Source organism: Periplaneta americana, chromosome 16, assembly GCF_040183065.1.
Source record: "Periplaneta americana isolate PAMFEO1 chromosome 16, P.americana_PAMFEO1_priV1, whole genome shotgun sequence".
Taxonomy (NCBI): domain Eukaryota; kingdom Metazoa; phylum Arthropoda; class Insecta; order Blattodea; family Blattidae; genus Periplaneta; species Periplaneta americana.
Genome location: NC_091132.1, coordinates 153,096,187 through 153,120,873, shown reverse-complemented (window position 1 = coordinate 153,120,873; position 24,687 = coordinate 153,096,187). Strand labels below are relative to the sequence as shown.

Genomic DNA, 24,687 nt, shown 5'->3' with positions numbered 1-24,687 from the left:
GACAGGCGGTTGTGTTGTACTATTCTCCGATTTGCTTGAAGGCTATAATTTTGAAAATGCCAAAATAAATCATTTTAGATATCAACATTTTGATAAATGCATATGGAAACATTAATTTAATTTTTTAAAATGAATTATAAGAATAGGTCTGAATTTGTGAATTTTATTAACGTTTTTATTGTTTAGATTGTACCGAAAACTGTGCTAATGATCTACTTACATTTATCGGTATTATTAAACTGTCAGTTATTGTTTGGGAATACTATTGTATTTTTGAGAAGAAATTGGATGAAAGATCAAACCATAGCTACAACATAATAGAAATATAAAAAACGTAATTATACGATATATTGGACGTACATTAAGTAAAGAATAGAGGCAGACATGCCCAGTAGGAAACCACCTACAATTCTGTCCCCATTATACTCTGATTGACGTCATCATATTACAATAAAATTGACAATTTTATCCCGCTAGTTTTCCGGTAAAGCTTTACACTTTAAACAATTCTCTCATAGCAATAATTTATTAATATATATGCACTCTGTTACAAAACAATGAAAACGAAATCTTATTCGGGGGCTTAGAGTCATAACGACGTATCTACAAAAGGTGTTTTGCAACCACTGTTACCGCCTATTTATTGTGTGCGACTATATGACAACTCATTGTTATTAGTGTATGTTTATATCCGCTCCAATTTTTTTTTGTGTTTAAGCTATGTGTTACGTAAGAGAAAAAAAAGGTTGTGTTGTAGATACGTTATTTTGACTTTAATAAATTGTTCTTTTTGCAAGTTACACTTGATTTTAATATTAATGACAATAAAAATAATGCACTGAAGTATTTATATATTATTGTTTAATTAGGCCTACATCTAATTATTTTAAAACAAACAGTTTTATAAGTCTTTCTTTTAATATTGATTAGCAAGATGCTGGATATTATGCCAAAATGTTTAAAATACTAAACTGATAGCAATATACCATAATTTACCATAACTAACTGCAATGACTTGTACACAAACCGGTATCACAGAAACAATAGTAAAAAATTATTATACTGAAAAAGAAATAGTCCTCAGTAATAATAATAATAATAATAATAATAATAATAATAATAATAATAATAATAATAATAATAATAATAATTCGTAGCACTACAGCACTTCACTTTCAGAGAAACTAACAAGGGATGCTTTCGGACCTTCCGACGAAAATCGGCACGAAACATTCTGGACTGAACAAGTATGAGGCCAAAGTAATTGGTGCGAAGTGTGGCATTTCGCAATCATTTGCTACTCCTAAAACAAGGCGTATAAAAGTAGGGTTCACAACTGTAATGTTTGTAGTCATAAGTTATGAAACACGCTGTACCCGAGAGACATGATGTCATTTTGTGATAATGCGCATGCCTGGTGGGTCTCCTGCCTTGTATAAATAAGTGCGTTTTGTATAACCATAAGTGGCTAGGTAGTACTACAGTGACTGTATGAAGTCACTGTAGGTAGAACAATTCAGGGCATGGGCCTGTTTGTGTGTTAAAGAATACTGTAGTTGAAATACGTGTATACTATTGTGTGTTTATCAAAATGAGCTGTAACCCTCATGCTGTGGTACAGATACTGTTGAATGAGATGACACAGAATTACCCAGCGGACAACACGCATACAACATACATCGACAGGCGAATTGCACGGGAGTTGATTATCATCCTGGAGAAATATGTCAGTGGCGGCATGGACATGTCGGAAGGACAGACATTGTGGTGTGATAGTGATGGAACATGGACACTTTATCTGAAGATAACGATGTGCTCGGTAGTCCAGTTCATGCTGAAAACCAATCAGAGCATATGTGGGCGCACAAGGGGCCAAACCGTGCCTAAGTGTACAGATCCGCCCTGAGTCCAGCCACGTAAAGCCGTCCAGCCCACTTAAAGCCAAGTCAAGTCAAATGGTGTGCAGAGTTTAGATGCACATATGTGAAATTCCTGAAATTTACAGTAGAGAAGCTCTTAAGAGGCATTTGATGCTTAACCCACCCATAGAATTTGAGTTATTATATCCAGTAACAATATAAGTTGGGTAGTCTCGCTCATAGGCAGAAGCACGCGCAAGTTTGAGAGGAGTCAGGGTGTGGTATTGATTCGCTATGACTCACTATCATGATGAAGGGTTAGCCTCAACCGCGATATAATACGCCGCACTATATTGGTTTATGTGAATTCTCTACATTCTTCAGTGTTGGTTTAGTCAAAGGTTAATGCATGTAAAATGGCTCGCATTGAGAAAACGTTGAGGTCATTATTTCCAGAATTAAAAGAGAAAACGTTTTTAAACTGGATGTAGGAAACAAAATGAACTTAGTAAGATGGGAGATAGACAGTACATTTACATGCTAGAATAGTGGATGGAGGAAGGCAAAATAAATATTAATTTTTAATTTTTCATGGCATAAGAAATATTCTAGGCCAACAGAGTGTTCTGATAATGTTAAACATGTCCTATTCTGTTTTGGAGGTGAAAGTGAGTGGCTATCATCTTCTTGTAGGGTCTGTGGCTTCGACATTGGCGTTTACATCCCTTATTCTCTCTAGCAGATCGTCAACATTATGTGGCTTCGTTACATATATAGTTTGTGCCAAAGCATGACGGCCTTATTACCTGGAAAGAGGGTCATAAATACTCATCCCTTTTCTCACGTGACTTTAAGCTGATCCACTTTCCGAAAAAAGACATCCCTGAGTTGTAATATAGCCGAATGTGTGAGTGAAGTCATGTTCCGGCAGATTTTAAACTCAGTCCTAAATTGGCGTTACAGTGTTTGGACATCAATTCTTAATTAAAGCATTAGGATCCTTCCGACATTCCCTTCTCGTGTTTAAGATATCGATCAGGAGTTTCAGTCAATTTCCGATCAGGGGAGAACGATTATTATTGAAGTGGATTAGTCATCCGAGATATGGGGTAAAATTAGAACTGATTCCTTTAAGACGTACTGTTGCATTTCATGAAAATAAAACGTGTTTCACAACTTAACATAACCTATAGAACTACAACTTATAGTCTCGTCACTCTTAGTTCCGGCAGGCAATCACGTTGATGGTCGGCTACCAGTGTTTCTTGTCATCCGCTGCTGACGACGTTATGCACTTCCTGAAATGAAATGAAATGATTAGCCTAAAAGTGTCCCGTTAAGGGCAAAGGCCTCCTCCTATAGAGGGAGAGCTCTATTTGTCTCACGCGGTGATGCACTTCCTAGGGCTCTATAAATACTTAATATAATCGGCCGCCATTTTAGTTCTTTCGTTGGCGTTCGCAGAAGGCACACGAGGACGTTATTTACCGCTCAATTATTTGCTCAACTACAGTGAGTTTGATTTGTTATCTTAGAAGCTACGACATGATAATGTTTAACGGTGCGGCAAATATATTTCTTGTCTGGTAGCTCGACAACGAAAGAACAAAAATGGCGAACGATACTACCTACCTAGACTTTATAGAGCCTTCACTTCCTAAGGCGTAAGCAAAGGGGACAAGTCACACCGGAAATAACAGCGACGCGACTATAGCATTTTACACCGAGACTTGTCTCACTCTTTCGTGACCCTACAAAGTTATCTCTCCTCCTGTACTGTACGTATCTAAACATAAGCATTATTAATATTATGCTGAACATAAATAATGAATAGAAACACTTCCACTGTAGAGATCGGAATTTATGCTGTAGCGTGGTGGACTGCTTAGGCAGCAGCATGAAGACGACTGCGTAATACAATTATCTTCATAGAACTATCAAATGTATTGATATTGGGCTATTCGACTCCAAGATGACCGACGATTGACAGCTGCAGAAATGAGATTTTTACGAACAACTGCTGGCTATAGTCTTCTGGATCACAAGAGGAACAATGATATTGCAGACGAATTAGAAATAACATCTATTGTACAATATCTACAACAATACAGACAAGACTGGCTTTAGCATGATGTGCAAAGAATGGAGCGTACCAGACTGTCTAGACAGATGCTTCACTACATATCACGAGGGAAAATCAGCAGCGGCTATTCAAATGAAGAAGGTGGAGAACATTTCACTTGTTATTTTGCGAGACATTTGATCTATATTACATATATTAAATTATTCAATTTAAAAAAATAAAAATCAATATAAACCAATAAATCTCAAGTACAGTATCACTAGTCTGTTTAAATATTCCCGCTGTTCTGCAACTTCCACGTCTCAGTTCCTAGAGCGGCAGCTACGAGGCAAAGATTCTCAAATTTAAAATATTATATTGTTCTTCTATGTTAGGGTGGGTGCTATGACAACTACTGAGACATTTCCCCCCCTCACTTCCATATTCTTCAAGAAACGGGTATTGCTGTGACGAACACGTATTTGGTCTTCAGCCCAGCCGATGCGCTTTGTATAGTGGGTGACACGGAGATTTACGAATACTTGTCTGTCCAGCAACATGGCCCGTCAAGAAAATTCTTTCCTAAAAATTCTGCTTTGTAAAACTTCTTCCTATTATGTTTTATGATTTTAATTTTTGTTCTGATATCTTCATTCCTTTTATTTTTTATTCTTCTGGTTACAATTTTATTGTAGGACCTCATAGGAAAATTCCACTAAAAATTAATACTATGAAAGCAATGGAAAGAAGGTTTGATATTCTGAACACAGCCTTGTTAGTGCAAGTTGTAGATGAATTTTTGCCTTTCCTCAGTGCCTTAGTCTGCTTTTCGTCGTGTTTTGTGTCGGTATGTCGAGCTCTCGACGATCGCTATTCAGTTGTGATAGTTTTAAAAATATAATTTATTTTCCTTATTACTTTATTAGATGAAGATATTAAGTGTGTTTCAGTTTTTAATGAATTTCTAATAAGTGTGTTAGGACCTACTAATAAGTTTTTGTATTGTTATGTTGCAATGTGAAAATGAATCCGTTGAATGATACAGTGTGTACATTAATTCAAACCTCGTTTAATCGCTGGTGTGGACAGGATAAGAGATATGTATTGTTTCTAGACAGAATTCAACCAATTTTAGACATAAACTGTAAAAAGGTAAAGTCACAAGCTGGTAAATCTTACAAATTTAATTTTAAAACAATATGGTACAGCAAGCATCAGTGAGTGGTTTTTGGGAGTCACTACATTAAAATGCTATTTTGTTAGTCATGCCTGCTGTTTGGAGTTAAAGAACATGTGTGGAATGAAACCGGATTCAGTGATTTTCTAAAATAATGTTAGTCATGCTCTACAAAAATATGAAAATTCGGCGGAACATTTAAACTGCGTGCTGTAGTTCAAACATTTACAGAAGAATGTGAACACTATTGGGAATACTATGAAAGAAAATGCTAGGCTATTCTTAGTGCAATATATAGAAAATTTTCGTTGAAACAGACATTTTATGCGGTCAGTCATCGACGCTGCTTTCTTTTTAAGTAAGCAGGAATTATCATTTCGGGTCCATGACGAAAGCACTTTTTCGCTTAATCGTGCAAAATTTCAGGTATGCTATAATTTTGAACGTAGCGAAAAGTACAAGTGAATTCTCAGGGAGAAAGTACAGACTGCTGCTACAGTTAAAAAAGTGATGTAGAACATGATCGTAATTACAAGAAATTGTTCTTTGAGTTCATTGAAAATATCATTATGCAGATCGATAAAAGATTTGGGGATTTATAAAAACTTCGTTTCGTCAGCCTGGCTGATACTTCCAAATTTGACACTTATAGTAGAAACTTCCCATATGATCCGCTTTCTTCACTACAAGCTAGTTATTTCAGTATATTAAAAAAGACGCAGCTTCTAAAAACCGAACTTGAGCTTTTGTACCAGAACAGTGAATATAGGAATATACCAATTAAGAAAGTGCCAACGTGACAACGATGCCAACAAAGATGTATTTGGAGAAGTGTATAAGTTATATTCCCTCATTTTAATACTACCATCTACTAGCGTATCGTTCGGGAGGAGCTTCTCGTGTTTAAACGAATAAAAACAAAACAGAGACACTCAACGTCACAGAAGAGACTGTCAGCGTTAGGGAATATTTCGCTACAAAACGATGTGTTGGACAAGATGGTGGAATCATAGCCCTTCTATAAGAACGTTATTGGGAGGCTCGTAGCCCTGAAGGAGTGGAAGATCAACTTAGTGTACAAAAGATAGGTAAGCAATAAGCCTATCATAATTTACATGTACCGGTATGTGCATTGATAACTGGGAGAAATAAATACAATGAAATCACTTTCCACGATTGAATATCATGAGAATTTATGGGCTGAAATTACTTTAGTTAGATATAGTTCCAATTATCACTGCAACTAGCCTACATGGGCTTTGAAAACCTTGCAACAATTTTGTGTTTCACCTAATTTTTCAGGCACAAGCCTGAAAAGACTTATTGGAAGATCTCGCAAGAGACGGTTGCAGATCGTAAGAGGCCTCTAGGCCTACTACTTCCAAGGATGATGATGATGATGATCATCATCATCATCAAATATTCACTTCCACAGTCCACACCTGTGGAGTAACGGTTAGCGCGTCTGGCTGCGAAACTAGGTGGCCCAGGTTCGATTCCGGGTCGGAACAGGTTACCTGGTTGAGGCTTTTCAGGGTTTTCCCCCAACCCAATATGAGCAAATGCTGGGTAACTTTCGGTGCTGGACCATGGACTCATTTCACCGGCATTATCACCTTAACCTCATTCAGACGCTAAATAATAACCTAAGATGTTGATAAAGCGTCGTAAAGTAACCTACTAAAATAAAACAAAAATAATTTACTTCCACATCGTTGTTGTGTATAAAACTCGGACTAATGGTCAACAATGTTTTATAAAAATGCGTTACCTCATGGAATTCAATGGCCTGTTTTCATAGAAATGAAAACTAATTTTCTAATTTGCATAGTAACAGACTGTACTGAACGCACGTGAAGAGTTCGCGCGCTGTAATAAGATGACAAATCACTTAACGCATTACCTCTGATCACATATATAACAGATTGGTCATTCCCATGTCAAAAACGGCAACATGTAGAAGAGAACAACCACCACAATCGTCACTGTCGATAAGTAACGATCGCTAGATGAAATACAGTTGCTCCATGCAATTCAAATGGGAGTTACAACGAGAATTCTTCTACTGTCGCTAGATAGCAGCATAGTAAAATTGATAAACGTTGCTGCATTCAAATCCCGTAAGAATTTATCAATCTGTCATTTTGTGACCTGGGGTATTACAGCGGCGTTCTACATTTCGAATCAGATGTTTGTTTACCTCAGTATTGTTTTTATCTTGAATTTAGTATAAACCGGTTTTTTGAAAGATTGGACATAACAGTTTGCGGCTGTGATTGGAACTACAGCACTATCTTGCCAATATGGGGGACCACACGATCAGCTGATGCAAGCTACCAACTAACGTTAGATGGCTGACGTTAAACATTGAAGTTTGACGTAAAATAATAAAAACAATACAAAAATCGGGTTCACACACTCTCGGTATATTTCCTCTTGGACAACAGCTAAGTTCATATTGTGCCGTGGCTCAGCACAATTACCTATCTCAGAAAACAGTATTAAGCTCCACATGGCGATCGGAACGTGTACAACTGTACACACCACAACTATGATTGTGAGGTAGTTCAACTAATCTGCCGATATGTAGCCACATGTGTTCAGAAAGCCAGTTAGTTTGCAGCGTCATTCATTCAAATTGTCATTCACACTGTTGATAGTAAAAATATCCAGGCAGGTTTGGTAGACGAAAATAATAATGTACACAATCAGCAAGTCAGTTATCCAAGTTACTCGTCAGCAAAATTTGATAGTAAATCATTGAGTAAAAAGATTTTAATTCTGTCAGTTCAACGTTGGGTCTCAAAAGGAAACCATCCATAATCGTTAGGTCGAACATCTCCTTGAAAATTTGTACATGCAGAAGTATTGTCATAATCTGTAAACTACATGTAAGTAATGCGCTATTGATTTTTGTATCACTTTTCTATTAACAGATGCGTTTGGGAAATTCTCACAAGTGTTGAATAAGATCAAAGCAGAGGTTATAATACATGTAAGCAAAGTTAAAATGTAACATCTAGTTTACGATATTATATACTGTTGGTATCATAGGGTGTGACATTGTTATCCATAAGTAAAAGTTTAATCTAACAATACCAGTACAGAATATAAGGCTATTATGCTATTTACGAAACAGATGTTTCTGTGTATTAGAAATGGTGTAGATTGCTAGCTTCTGTGAGTCAACGTCTTTAACAGAATTTACTATTTTGAAATTGTTAGTAGTATTTAGTAGTAATTATTTATTTAATCTGGTACAGATAAGGTCATCAGGCCTTCTCTTTCCCTCTACCAGAGTTTGGTTTCTACGCTATATCAGTCCTTAAGAGAGCTATTACAAACACAGTGGCAACTGGTACAAGAGATAATCGTTTTAGTTACACTGGCAGTCAGTCCGAGGGGCTAGCCACTTTAGTTATAAATCATAATATTAACCAATCACTAAAGACAGGAGAACATTCATGCCAATTACTTATAAATAGACTCCGGATTTTTATGTAATATTGACCCTAAAATGTGTACATAAATATGTAACTAAAAACCCCAAAATGTGTACTAAATATGAAAACACACCCCAACGATATTCTCAACACACAACTCAATTTCAAAACACATACACTCTTTGACTCTACACTACGAACGCACCCACACAGGAAACAAGAGGCGCCAAGACCAACAACGACCAATTCCGAAGATGACCGAAGGTAGGTTAAGATTTAACACAAGAAAGTTCTTATCATACATATTCCGAAGTGATACAGTGTTAAAAGTTGTGTAATCAAGATGTAAAATATGTAATATCGAAATCGCACAGAGAGTTAGAAATAAATGAATTATTTGGAAAAAATAGTTTAATTTTACTACTAAATATGATTAATTTCATACAAATCACATATTTATATATGTCTGGATGCGATTTTAAAGTTAATCAAGACATGAAGCACAATGTGCTACAAGACATTCCTCCATATTTTCTGGAGTTGAAGTTCCATCAGTGATTTGATAATACGTAGCCTATGTTCTTATACACAGAAAATGATCTCTCGACATCGTATGAGGTTACTTGCAGTTATTTAAACAAGTATATCTGGCTGTCAGCAATGTCTTCTGGAGGTTTCGCGTTTTTGCGATGAAGATCTGGATAACAGTAAAAAACTGGCGTAACCCGATTTCTTTCAAGGACTGCTTCCAATTTTTTCACGACTGTCGAAGTTGCTGTCTTGTCCTCAATGCTGAAATATGTATCGCATTATGTACTGACAAAATTGTATAATTATAAAAGTGTATAAATATGTTTATAATTTCGTTTTAGTTTATACTGAAATTTGATTAATTTTCTCTACAAGGCATTTAAATTAACGACATTTGGCATGGATGCTAATTTTATGTAAAGATGTGTAATTACCTTAAAATATGTAGTATTGTGCGAAATATGTAAACATATATAGTATTATGGGACCACTATTATTTTTAATTATGATAAATGATCTGCCAAAAAATATGTATAACAACTCGATTGTATTTGCTGAGGATAGTACTTTGTGTCATACTAATCATGACATAATTATTGATATAAAGTTTGTTATTGGCAATTCCTTTAAGCAGCTGCCTGGTTTGAGGCTAATGGATTTTGTTTAAATCAGACTAAGACACAACCTGTATTGTTTACGTTAAGTGATCCCAGAATTTAAAACTCTCAGCCATCTGCTAAACTTTTAGGAATTGTACTGGATCCAAAATTATCTTGGGCCCAACATAATGATTATGTTCGTACTAAACTCTCAAGTGTTATTTATTTATTAAGCAAATTGAAATCACTGGTGCCTAAAATATATGTAAGAAGTGCTTATTTTCCATTCTTCAATAGTATAATAACCTATGGTATTTCTGTATGCGGAAATAGTTCTAGTGTATCTAATGTTCTCCTTTTACACACAAAAAAAAAAAAAACCTTACGTATTTTAACTGGTTCTGCTTATGTTGCACACTGTAAGCCACTATTCATAAAGGAGGCTATTCTGACTGTTATTAATCTTTACATCTTCACTTCTTTGCTGAAGGTAAAGAAAAATTTAGCATATTATTATCACAGGTCTGATCATCATAATTACAATACAAGATACAATTTTCAATTGACTGAATCTAAACTTAGACTGGAAATAACTAAAAAAACAATTTATGTCCATAGCAGTATCTGTGTTTAATAGATTACATAAGTCTGCACACACTGTTAACTGTAACACATTTCAGAATGTTTTAAAATGCTGGATGATTAATCATCCCTTTTATAGTATCAGTGAATACTTTGAGTCCTCTGTTAATAACTTACGTTTCTAATAGGCCTATAGGGTAAACATTGGTAATCTCGTGATAATTTCATGAAAACTAATTTAAAATGCAAATGTGTAAATATATACTTATTCCTATTTTTTCATCTAAAAGACGATAACTTGCTGTACAAATGTGGAGACATAAAAGATTGGATACGTTCTTGAATATGTGCCAAAAACCACTTTTACAACTTAAGCTGAAAGGTTGGTTATTTCGTGATAATCTTGGTAATGTCGTGATATTGCATAGATAGTTTCGTGAGAGGTAGAAGAATTGTGGAAAAATTCATTAAAGTGAAATGAAATTCTCATTTATTGTTAGAAGACTTCAAACATAGTAATTCCGTCTAATATTCATAGCAAGAAAACATAGAAATACATATCAACACATAATAAGAAGGAAATCAAAGTAAAAATTGAAATTGAAAAGGGATCTTCTTTGCCCTGAAAGGGTGAACACTTTTATTACGGACTTTACTATAGCCTATATTACTAGGGTAACTCCAAAAGTAATGCATAACGTTTGTTTAAAAATTATATTTTTATCCTACAGCTTTGATATTTTCACAGAATGTAGATGCATCCTTAAGGAACAAAATGTCACTTTTCCACATAATCCCCGTCCCTTTCAACTGCCTTACGTAACTTAGGAACGAGGGCCTGTAGACCAGCCTGGTAAAAGTCTGGACCAAGACGTCTGAGCCACTCTTTAGCAGCGAGCACAAGGGAGTCATCTTCTAACCTCGTTCCGCGAAGGGATCCTTCAGTTTACCAAAGAGATGGTAATTGCACGGTGCCAGTTCAGGTTGTAAGGCGGATGTTTCAGTGCTGTCTATCCGAATTTTCTGATCTGGTCTGTGGTCTTGTGACTGACATATGACTGTGCGTTGTCGTGCAATAGCAGAACATCCTGCTTCTCCCGATGTCGTCGAACACGACTCAGTGTAACTTGAAGTTTCTTGAGAGTTGCAACATACCCGTCAGAATTAATAGTGGTTCCGTGTGACATGATGTCCACAAGCAAGAGTCATTCTGAATCGAAAAACGCAGTAGCCATAACATTTCCTGCCGAAGGTGTACTTTTGAATTTCTATTTCTTTGGTGAATTTGCATGATGCCACTCCACTGTCTGCCTCTGTCTCCGGTCCAAAATGGTGGAGCCATGTTCCATCTTCTGTCACAATTCTTGCAAGTAAGTCATCTAGCACTTATCATTGACACTTAGCGTGATAACAAATCAAACAGAAGCTAAACTGAACCCATTGCGTCTCCGTTTTCTTTTTTGCTATCACATCTTGTCTTCAGATTTCTAAAATTCCTATTGTAATACAATTTTTAAAATAGTATAAAATGTAACACTTAATGCTCAACAAAAGTTTGCCTCAAATAGCTAAGATTTCTATCAGTAAAGCTAAGCCTATATGGCGACTACAGATGTATCTAAAATTTCAAAAACATTTCCTAAAATTTCATGAAGATACAATAAATCTTTGTACCAAATTTCATATGCTTACCTTTAGTAATAAGCCTGTAATGTAATTACAAACATTCACAAAATTTGTACGCCTGAGAAGTCGACGCAAACTTGCTCTCTCCAAACACAAAAGCTCACTGAAGCAAGTACAATAGTCACACAAAGCTTAGCTGTATGTTTCTGGAAACTGAACAACATATGCAATCCCTTGGCGGAAATTTGGATCTCGTAACACCATTGGTTAGTTCACAAAAGAGCAAAGAAAAAATATCACGAAATAACCACTGCCAAGAAATTACCAATGTTTATCCTATCTTATTCACTCTGTTTTGTTTTTACTATGACTATGTCCGTAGTATTTGTATAATACTCATGACTTTAATAAAATCTGATCTAATCTAATCTAATTAAACTTAAATATAATGGTATTAGTAGCCTAATTCGTCAACATTTTTAGTTTTCAGACAGATACATACTAAGGAAAAATTACATAAAAATTCGGACTCTACTTATAAAGTATGAGATATGATAGGGTAATCAATGTCATTCATAAGTATTAAGGGTTGCGTGTTACATTGCACTGAACCACTGAGTGCCGCTTATATTAGTTGTGATTACAACTGCGACAGGAAGTTCACCAGAGACTGGTGGTTCTGCTTCTGCGCTTGTTGCAGTGGCGTACTCCCGCCGTTGGTACGTGCATGGATGTTCGCTCCTCTTGCTACGAGAGCCTGCGCTCCTTCCAGGAGGTTATTCCACGCTGCCCAGTGGAGAGGTGTTTCTCCATACACCGATCTTTCCTCCAATGTTGCCCCACGGTCCAACAATAAGTACAGCACATCCGGATGGCCGCAACCATGGTGCATGGCAGTAACATTCCACTTCTTAGACTTGCCGTTAACAGGCGCGCCGGCGTCCAGCAAGACACGAATCACATTGACTTGGCCGTAGCCTGCCGCCACATGTAGAGGAGTTCTTTTTTCTTCATTCATGACAGAGAAGTTTGTGCCCACCTGCAGTAGGCCCATCAACAGTGTGACGTTACCGCTTTTGGCCACCTCGAACAGACGACGCTCCCTCTCAGACCTGCTGAGTGCAGCAAGTTCCTATTACAGACAAGATAAATTGTATTCGTACCGGTTTTAATGACAACAGCACCTTGATTTTCTGTAGGCAATGGCGTAATAATAATAATAATAATAATAATAATAATAATAATAATAATAATAATAATAATAATAATCCAAGCGCTACAGCCCTTGAAAAGGGCTCCGACCGAGCAGCCAGCTGTTGGCCTCACATTCACATGCCAAATCAGAGGTGGACTATCATCCAACCAGAATGGAGATACTATGTGGTTAGCACAATGATCACTCCAGCCGTTATACCTGGCTTTCGCAACCGGATTTCGCTACCTATCGTAGCTCCCCAAGTGCATCACGATGCTGGGTGGGCAACGATTCCATACACTAGCCTACTGTAAATTTCATGAGAAAATTTCTTTCCCCATGGGAACTTGAATCAGCACGCATTCCGTAGCTCGAGTCATAGGTAGGATGCCTTAGACCACAACGTCACGGCGCGGCCAGTATAGATGACTAACATTAAAAATGGTAGAGCGTTCTAAATAGTATTACAGCAGCCTCGGTTGTATTCGCATTTGTATAAATACTATTAAAAGCAAAAGTAATAGAAATATTTATACAAGATCTCAAGAGGAATGTAAAGTACTTCGAGATAACGTAGTTTGGGATAACCTACATCGATTTAAGGAGCATATCAACTCTTAGGCTAAAAGTCTACATTTCCTCCTTAATGCTTTTCAAACTTTGCTGACATGTTTCTTGAAAGTAATGTAGGCAATTTATATAATTCAAACTTCAAAACTGAATTTTGATCCCAAAGAATTTTTATTTTCTGGAAAAAAAAAAAAAAAAAAAAAAAAAAAAAAAAAAAAAAAAAAAAAAAAAAAAAAAAAAAGAGAATTTTGGACCTATCTTACTTCATTAGAAATGGACATAGCGTAAAACTTTTTTTGCCAAAATAATACCTTACATTTGGAGAATGTTACAAACTAAAATTATTTATTTATTTTGAACTATTGAAAAGATACACCACATTATATAAGGACTTCAGAAAACATATGTATGCATATTTGTATATTTTTTGATAAAATGATTGAAAATAATAATTTTAGTTTACAACATAGTCACATTTTAAACTTTATTTTGGTATCTGAGAAATAGAAGCGAAAGATTACAGCTGAAGTAAAGGAAAACTGGGACAAAGACATCACAGAGACCATTTTGTTAAATCGCCATTCACTCTAGAGCCTATAGACGGTCTTTGATAACATTGTAAAGGTTAGCATAATACATCTTATTTTTTAAACCCCTAAATCAAGGCTGAGGCTGAGAAACTTACGAATGTTAAAAATGTCCGACGAAGAAGCTAAAATTAGTGTACGATATGCATACTGTGGTCCTTTGATGAAGGTAAACGTAAGAAACTAAACCCCACTACCTTCACACTACCTCAGGAACCTTGAAAATAAAATATTCTGTGACAATATAGGTGACATAGATCACACAACCGATGAAGTACAAAATGCCGACTTTACCTCAGATGATAGTAGCAGTTGAGCAGAAAACCTGTAAACGTACTGGCCAATCAGGATCTAATCTGTATTTTTATTAAAATAAACATTTTGAAATGTAGTTAGGTATAAATAATAAATATGTCGTTTAATATTTGGCTATTACATGTTTCCCTCTGCCCTTTTTAACAATTCCTTAGGAAAAAAAACACCGTAGTCCATGTCTAATAATTTTTCAGGCTTGGTTCTAGGCAACAAATTTACACTTTTAAAGGAAAATGAATATAATAGGAGAATTCTATATTATGGTTATTATATTATGGCATAAAATGTACACTCTTTCAACATTAATTTCCAAAGAGAGAAAGTTCTTTTTACTCTCCCGAATAATGTTACCGGTATATTCGGACTAAAGTTGTTTTTGTTGTCCACAACTGTGGAATAACGGTCAGCGCGTGTGGCCGCGAAACCAGGTGGTCGGGTTCGAATCCCGGTCGGGGCAAGTTACCTGGTTGAGGTTTTTTCCGGGGTTTTCCCTCAACCCACTACGAGCAAATGCTGGGTACTTTCGGTGCTGGAGCTCTGACTCATTTCACCGGCATTATCACCTTCATTTCATTCAGACGCTAAATAACCTGAGATGTTGATACAGCGTCGTAAAATAACCCATAAAATAAAATTGTTTTTGCTAAAAGCTCTTCAATTTCATAATGAGGTGTACTCCGCAATCCCAACAACCTTTTTGTCTAAATTCGAACTTATGTATTTTCGTATGATATTACATAAGTATTCCTGCGGAAAAAGATAATGGTGATGAAGCTGATCATGATAATGATGGTAATGAAGACGACGAAGACAACAGACTACTAGTGGTACCTACTCTGAAATTCCAGAGCCATAGAAATTTTTGTTTAGAAATAAAAGACTGAATATTTGTAGCTCAGTGGTTATATGAATACAGGTAGAATGGCACTAACACATTATGGTAACGTTTTAACACTTTCATTATATACGACGATACATGGATCAATGTTACAGTGAGACCCAACGAAGAGTGAATTTCCCAGCTGCGAAAGCAAGGCCATTAATATTATGGGAATGTGTAACGGAGATTCCCGTCATCAAACAGCCTTGGAGTGCGGATGTATATTGATCGTGTGTTATGTTCATTGTGACATATTTTATGAGTGAGTGTTAGTGACTGGCAAATAAAAAAATGAAATGTCTTTCATTTTAGCACAGAATATGTTTATTGTTTAACATATAGTAAGAAAGAAATATTACAAAATATTGAAGCAATCTCTTACGTAATATTGTGTCAATAAATTACAATAATAGTAATTGTTATTTACTTATGTCTAATGTTATGCTTCAATTATTTATTTCTCTTTCAATTGGTATATTATTTTGTTATTTAATAATAATTTATTCTCCATTATTTAATTGCTTTATTAATTTAAAGGCCATTCTATATAATCATTATACAGCACGAGCATTGACAAAACTGGAGGGCTGATGGCAGGCTCCAGTTATCGTTGGATCTCCCTGTTTAATTTTAGTATATGATTATCCGTAACAATATAAACTAAATTATTCCCGCAAACATGGGTGAGAATTCTACGTCAGAATATCATCTGTGAAAGACAGAAATTGGCTACTTAATCATTTATTTAGAAAAACGTACACTAAAACATTCTCCTGCGGACAAAAGAAAAAAATATATTTTTTTTTCGCGTTGTTAATAATGTCAAAACAAGTGTTTATATAAATTTTGCCCACTTGAAAGCACAATTACGAGATTTATAAAAAATAAGTTTCCCTAGGCCGTTTACACAAAGGAAACACAATTTCATTGGAAATATTTATTATAACAGATACAACAACTGTAGAGCTATTTTGTTAGATATTTTCCACAGAAAGTGAGACATTTGTCATGTCATGGAATCGACAGAGAAGTGTAGACTGCTATCACACACTGGTTCCGATCCCAGGTGCCAGACTTCTACGACACAGGGATACAAAATTTAATTCCACGGTATGACAATTGCTTTGGGGAGTTTGTTGAAAAACAGCTAAAAAATTGCGGTTTCTGTTCCAATAAACCCAGCAACTACACCCGACTCTGTCTCAACTTTTCCATTCATATCCACACACCTCAGTGGACAGACAAGACGCCAGAAACACAATTTTGAGTGCACAAGAACTCAGTGTGGCATTTGTAGGCTGCATTATAGTGATATGTCTGTATTTGAGATGAAATTTCGCTCGTAGCATAATTTTCAAACGTGGATAGCATTTCTTGCAAGGAAAATCCACTAAAATTGAAATAGCGAAACAATTTCAAAATGTATGGGGATATGCCTAGTGTCCTTTTCAAAGGACACATAAGTTTTCGTCATTGTCATGTCGCAATAGATATTTCGAAAGCATTATGGTTTCACGTTATATTTATGTTCATTAGGAGTCATTTGATCTACAACAATTTGTAAAATAATTCCGAACTGTAAAAATATTTAACATTCTTATCTGATTTGCGTCTCGGATGCCATAGCTGAAATAAACGAACAATTCTCACGTCCACATCTCAAACTCAACGATGATCAGAACTCTAATTACCAGTCTTAACACACCTAGCAAGCCTCTAATTAAGACCAGTAATAATGACACCTGTGAAAAATCAAATGCGTTAACTGTAGGGAGGGTAATTTGGAACATTGACAACTGTCCTTTTAATAGGACAGTAGGCATATCTGGGTTAATAGAAAAATAAGTTCAAAGCCACAAAAAGGTAAGTGGAAGAAAATGAAAAATAGAAAATTTAGAATAGAAGGGGAAGCTTATCTTGCTACAAGAGATCGAAAGATGGCAAAGTGACACATGATACGGAAAGAGATGCAAGGAATTTGGGGCCATAGTATGGTTATAAAATGTGCCAAAATTCCAAGTAAGGGACTGTAATTTAATTTCTAATGAGAGAAGGCACATCTTTCAGGCATTCTGGAAAACTATGACTTGGGAACAGAGGAAAGTTTACGTATCAAATCTTGTGGATTTCACTCCTACGAAAAGACCTGGCAGTACAAGTTCTGAATCGAGAAGAAAGAGAACATTTGTCTACAACCTAAACGTTGAAGACAAAACTATTCAGGTTTGCAAAAATGATGCTTCTGTGTTCATTGGGAATTAAAGAATGGACTGTGCGATATTGGTTAGCTAATAGTAGTGATGGCGTCCCTTCTGTAAAAAATAGTCATGTTCTCGTGCAAAAGTACAGAAAAAAGAGCATTCGAAAGAATTTCTTACTTCTTTCTTCAGTAGCCTGCCTAAATTACCGTCTAATTATTGTAGACGAACGTCCACAAAATTGTATCTAGAACCGATTGTGCAGTCACAGTCAGAAATATATGAGCATTACAAAGAAGAATATGGCGACAGTGACGTAGAAGCTTTAAGCCGACATACTTTCGACAGTCTGTTCCAGGAATCTAACCTCAGTCTCTTCAGGCCCAAGAAGGATCAATGTAATGTTTGCTGCAGCTATAAAGCCGGAAATATCAAAGAAAAAAGTGGAAAACTCATAGTGAAAGGAAAGAATTGGCAAGAAAAGAAAAATATATAAATACAAAGAAAATGGGTAGAAAAATGTGTGTATAGTTTATACAATGGACGTCCAAGCAGTTAAAGTAGCATCATTTGTGAAGGCTAGTTCCATGTATTATAACACAAAATTAGCTGTGCATAATTTCACAATGTACAATCTAGCCACTCAGGAAGCAGTATGCTGCTTGTGCGATGAGACAAAGTCTGATGTAGTGGCATCAACTTTTGCATCATGCGTGGTAGATACGTTAACAAAGCAACTGAAAGATCGTATACTCCCAGTCATTTTGTATTCTGATGGTTGTAATTACCAGAATAGAAACGTAGTAATGGCAAATGCCTTATTAAGTTTAGCCATTAATACTGATGTTACAATTACACAGACAGTTTTGGAAAAAGGACATACGCAAATGGAATGCGATTCCGTTCATAGTTCTTATTGAATGTAAACGGAATGGGCGCGAAATAACACTTCCTAGCCAGTATGCTTTGATTTCTAAAGAGACTAGGAAGAAACCATTCCCCTATGAAGTCCATTATCTGACTCATAACTTCTTCACCAACTTTGCGACTAAGGATTTGTGGTTATATGACTCTATTCGACCTGGGGGGAATGAAAATGACTCTACGGTCACTGACTTAAGAGTCATTCAGTATTACCCTGATGGTATAATAATCTTCAAGTTCAATTTCAATGATGACTTGCAAGAGATGCCTGGGCGCCCTAAGAAGCTCTCCAGGAATGTTGTTTTTCCAAAAATGGACAACAGTAGACTGAAGATTAATGACTCAAAATGGAATCATCTGCAGCAATGAAGAATGTTATTCCAAGAGACTGTCATAGCTTTTATGATAGTATTCCCCACTAGGGTTAGTCAAGGATCACTTTTTTGTGATTTAGTGTAGGCCTATAATTATTTATTTATTGTGTTTAACGAATATTGTGCCTGAAAAATTATTGTTATCATCAATATTTACATTTTTATATGATTTTCTCTCCATTATTCGCAAGTCAGTCAAGTCCATTGTCAATAATAATAATAATAATAATAATAATAATAATAATAATAATAATAATAATAATAACAATAATAATAATTATTATTATTATTTATCATAATTTTATAATAAAATTATATTTGTCAGAAACGTTTTAGTAACAATTCTACTTATCTATTCAAATACTTAGTATGAAAATAAAGTAGGCATACCTGTTATCAGATTATTATTATTATTATTATTATTATTATTATTATTATTATTATTATTATTATAACAATAAACATTTAACTGTGTCTTCGTTTTTCCTTTCCCATAGTTTCAGCATTTGATGGACTGTAAGAATGCAGCAATCATTGTCTGGAACGTAGATCGAGGTGCTGACTCAAGCTACAGCCTACCGACCTTGACCTCAAGTCAGACGGTAGGACAACAATTCAGATAACACAATGACATATACAAGAGCGCGAATATTATTTCCAGAAGGCAGTGTTAACGCAAAGAAAACGCTTGTCAACGTGTGTCCTGAAGGTGCTAAAGTTGCCTCACAATACCTCGTAACTAACAAAATGTGGTCAACGGCAGAGTTCCAATACCGCGTAAGTGACATGGCCAAATGTCTACGACCATGATCATCCATTTTCACTTAGTTACAAATTAGTTAAGCTATTTCATAGCCATACACCACTTTTCAAGACTATTGAGTTATTTTTATGGTTTTTATTCGGGTTTTTCCTTCTCCTGTAAAATCTACATTTTGTCAGTTACGCGGTATTGGTTCTTAAGCGACGATATTTTAAAATGTAAATTCAAGTAATATGTTATTTATTACTTAGCTTTTACTTGTTCTCCTTTGCCCTTTTTATTAATTTCTTAGCCAAGAATGCATTTTTTAGGATAAAACCGCATATTAAGTTTGGTTTTAGGAATTAATGTTACACTAAAAGGAAAAGTAATATAATAAGATATATATATATATGTTTATTATATTGTAACATAAAATATGTACTGATTCAACAAATGCCAAAGAGAGGACTTTTTTTTACTCTCCTGAGAAAATTTATATTCGGACTAAGGTTCTGTTTGCTAAATGCTCTTCAGTTTCATAATGAGGTCTACTCCTCAGACCAAACAACTTCTATGTCTAAATTCGAACCAATGTATTTTCTCCTAACATTCCATAAGTATTCATGCGGAAAAGATAATGGTGATGATTGCGGTGGTGATGATGATGATGATGATGATGATGATGATGGCGGCGATGAAGACGACGACGACGAAGAGAACAGACTACTAGCGATACTACTGAAATTCCAGAGCCAGGGCAAATTTTGTTTAGAAATACACCTTCTAATATTTGTAGCTTAATGGTCATATTAATACAGGTAGAATGGTGCTATTACTGTAGCGTTTTAACAGTTTCGATGACACATGAATCATTGTTACAGTGAGACCCAACGAAAAATAGACTTCCGAGTTGCGAACACAGGGTCACTAATATTATCGGAAGGTATGACGGAGATTCGTGTGTTGTGTTCATTGTTACATATTTTGTGAGTGAGTGTTAGTTCGACAAATGAAAAATGAAATCTCCTTTACTTAATCACAGAGAATATTTATTGTGGAAGTAGTATATCGAAATGATAGCCGTCCAAATCTTGATTTAAAATATCGGCATCCTGATCAATTCAAATGAACAAGGAAGAAAATGTAAATTAATATTAGAAAAATACATAATAAAATTTAAAAATAATATTCTGCGGCAAGATGTGGTAGCTATCAAAACGATAAAAATTTATTGAAAATGAATAATATACACTGAATATTATAAAGATGAATAGAGATAGTGAAAGAAGGAAGAAATATTACAAAAAATTGTGCCAGTAAATTTCAACAAAAGTATTTATCTACGTCTAAAGTTATGTTTTATTTTTCATTCATTTGCTATATTATTTATTATTTTGTTATTTATTAACTTAATGTATTCTCCATTATTTATTTGATTTATTAATTTAAAGGACGTTCTACATATTATATAGCATGAGCAGTGACAAAACTGGATGGGCGACAGCAGATTCCAATTACTATTGCATTACCCTGTGTGATAATATGATATGATATACAAAGTAATTCACGAGGATTTACCGTCACTTACAGAGCTTATTTCCTAAGACTTTCTAGCAAAAAGGCATATAAACATTTGTCCAAATGTCAATATTTTCAGAGTTACGCTAATTTGAAGTTGTTAGTAAAATATCTTATTTCTTTAGTTTTAAGGATAAAAAAATATTATAAATAGAGAATGAACTATTCAGAAGTATCATTTCTTTAATTGGCTAGTGTTCTAAGCTAAAAATATGTTGTTAATTGCTTTGTACAGATTTTGTTTTTCAATTTTAACTAAAAACGACATCATTCTTACGCACTTATCACAAAAATTGTTACAAATCGTACGACTTTAGGAATTTGATTCTTTACAGTTTAATTATACATCCTAAAATACAGTCTTAAAAAATTTACAAGAGTGGCGTGATTTGTAACAATTGTTGTGATAAATGCGCAAGAAATGTAATTTTGTAATTAAAAATCAAAGAAATATGTACGAAGCAACTGTGGATTTCACAACACATTTTTAGCTTCAGAATATTAAACTAATTAAAGAAATTATGCATAGTTCATAGAAATAATGAATAGTTAATTCTTTACCTGTAATATTCTTTTACCCTTAAAACTCAAGAATAATGACATTTTACAAACAACTTAATATTAGTGTAATTCTGTAAATATTGAGATTAGGAAAAATATTTATACGACTTTTTTGCTCAGAATGTCTTCGGAAATAACCTCCCTAAGGGATGGTAAATCCTCGTGAATCACCTTGTGTATTTGTCGTTAAGTGTTACTTTCGGTGAGATGGTAATTCACATATTTTGTATACAGTGCCATCCCACCTTATTACGTAGCAAATTTATGGAAGTAATTACTTACTTCTTTCTCTCTTCCATTCATGTTCCCTTTAAATGTATCTTTGTCACCACAAGTTACCCCGCCTATCTATTTATTATTTCCCCACTTCTCCACTACTGACTCCACACTTAAAACTCCCCTCACTGCACTTCACTTCACTTCACTTCACTTCACTTCACTTCACTTCACTTCGCTTGCTATTGATACTCTTGTCCCCCTTCCATCTACTTTGTCTTTCTATTTACTCCCACTACTTCTCCACTATACCAACTCCTTAAATCATGTTTCTTCTTCTTATTCACTCCTCTTCATTCATTATTGCTCTGTGGATCCGTTCCTTAAATGTATCTTTGTTACTTCCCACCTATCTACCTATTATTTCCCCACTTCTCCACTACTGTCTCCCACACTTAAAACCTCTCACTTCACTTCACTTCACTTCACTTCACTTCACTTCACTTGCTATTGATATCCTTGTACCCCTTACGATCTACTTTTGCTTTCTATTTATTCCCACTACTTCCCCACTACACCAACTCCTTAAATCATTCTTTCTTCTTACTATTCACAACTCTTTCTTCATTATTGCTTTCTGGATCCGTTCCACTTTTCTTCGACAGCATTGTCTTTTACTTTCTTCCTAAAATTAAAAATATAATATAAATAATAATAATTACCATACTACATATTTCACATTAGAAAATGTACATAATCGTGATAAGTGAAAAGTAATTTTAGTAATTAGAGATCGGATTCTTAAGTAAATGAAAAAAATTATTGCACTGCAAAGGAACTTGTGAGTTTAAAATTTAGGGTATGATAACCTCAGTTTATACTTACTTACTTACTTATGGCTTTTAGAGAACCCTGAAGTTCATTCCCGTTCTCACATCAGCCCACCATCAGTCGCTGTTCTGAGTAAGGATAATCCAGTCTCTACCATCATATTCCACCTCCCTCATCTTCATTTTAATATTATCCTCCCATCTACGTCTCGGCCTCCCCAAAGATACTTCTGCCTCAAGCCTCCCAACTAACACTCTATATGCGTTTATGGATTCGTCCATACGTGGTACATGCCCTGCCATCTCAAACGTCTGGATTTAATGTTCCTAATTATGTTAGATGAAGAATACAGCGCGTGCAGTTCTGCGTTCTGTAACTTTCTTCATTCTTCTGTAACTTCATTCCTTTCTTACTCATCTTATAGTATTTTGAATTATATACCACATAAGAAAATATACAATATTTTAAAGATTTTTTTTTAATATTTCAAATATCTAAGTACACATGAAAATTAAGTTTACGTTAAAAATTTTTCGACAGAATCTCATTTAAAATTAACCAAACATTTTTATCAACATTTAAAGTATGAGATCAATATATTAGCACAACAAAAAATTGTGATATATATTTCGACTTTCGTTTTGTTGAAGATGTGGTGGAAAAATGAAGATTGTGGACACAGAATCATCTTTGGGGTATCTTCCTGTTTGTATAATTCCTCATAAAACTCTCTGATGTGAAATGATCGGAACATAGAATCATACTATATTTTGTAGGAAGAAAATAATTTTTTTTTTTTCAAAACATGTCCCCATTACTTCAAAAGATTCAGTCTTGTAAATGTAAATCTGCAATTTAAAATTATTTAAATAATAATAATAAACACCCTTATATCATTTTCAACAATATATTATAATGTACATATACGAGTTTAGGCTGAATACTTACTTATGAAATGTTAGGCCTACTTGCAGTCCTTTCCCAAATCCTTTCTTGCAGTTGTAAGCAACACAACTCTTCTCCATTCTGGTTGAAAATAAATTAAATTTTCGAAAGTCGAGATGAGTCGGTTAGAGTCATAACTCACATGCTCCAAAAAATGAAAAATTGAGATACCATTATATTCCCATACGATTATCTGCATAGAACACGATTCAGAAGTAATTTTTCACATTTATTACATGATGCTTGTATAAAAGGATGACAAACTTCCGGTTTCTGTCAAAAGTCTCATGATCCACTGGATCTTGTGACTTCTGTTGTATAGCGCTTATCGCCGGACCACCAATCAATATTTCCCTCCAGCTTTTCCACTTCATGTTGTATAGAATAGAGTTGTGGATGAGTATTTTGCATGTGCCTTGTTATTTTTATAAATGTCAGTGAATCTAGCGGCTGTAATTGAGCTTTTTGTAAACGTAATATTATGGACGATAATGTATCACCGGTTTGAGAGAGAGGACGACCACGGAAACGCATAGCAGCTCCAGATATAACAAAAAGAAACCAGGCCACATTATCAGGTTCGTATTCTCTTCTGATTCTGCTTGGTTCCTACTCATGTGTTGGTAAATTAAACAGGGCCGAGTGTTTTATCACAATTAAAAATATATTCAAGTCTTACATGTATGTCATTGATGGTGCCGTGAATAATAATCAATTGTACAAAAGCTACTGAACATATGTGCGAAGTGATGGAAGCAGATATAATCTTGTGATATAAAGGAACATAGTAAGCAAATTTGAGTTTTGATAAACTTTATAATCAGTATTTGTTGTGTAGTTTGTAAATTGAGGGATCAACTCAAATAAGGGAAGAGCCCGTTTTTCTAAG

The 24,687-nt window shown here is 34.9% G+C and overlaps 1 protein-coding gene across 1 annotated transcript in view; it reads right to left on the bottom strand.

Moving 5' to 3' along the window:
• Nucleotides 1–9,010: 9,010 nt before the first annotated feature.
• LOC138691367 (ankyrin repeat domain-containing protein 10-like) overlaps nucleotides 9,011–24,687 on the bottom strand; it is a 41,446-nt gene continuing 25,769 nt past the window's right edge. The window contains exon 3 of the mRNA XM_069813270.1: nucleotides 9,011–13,011. Within this exon, the coding sequence (XP_069669371.1) occupies nucleotides 12,520–13,011 (492 nt within the window). The 3' untranslated portion in view covers nucleotides 9,011–12,519. The remainder of the gene's footprint in view (nucleotides 13,012–24,687) is intronic.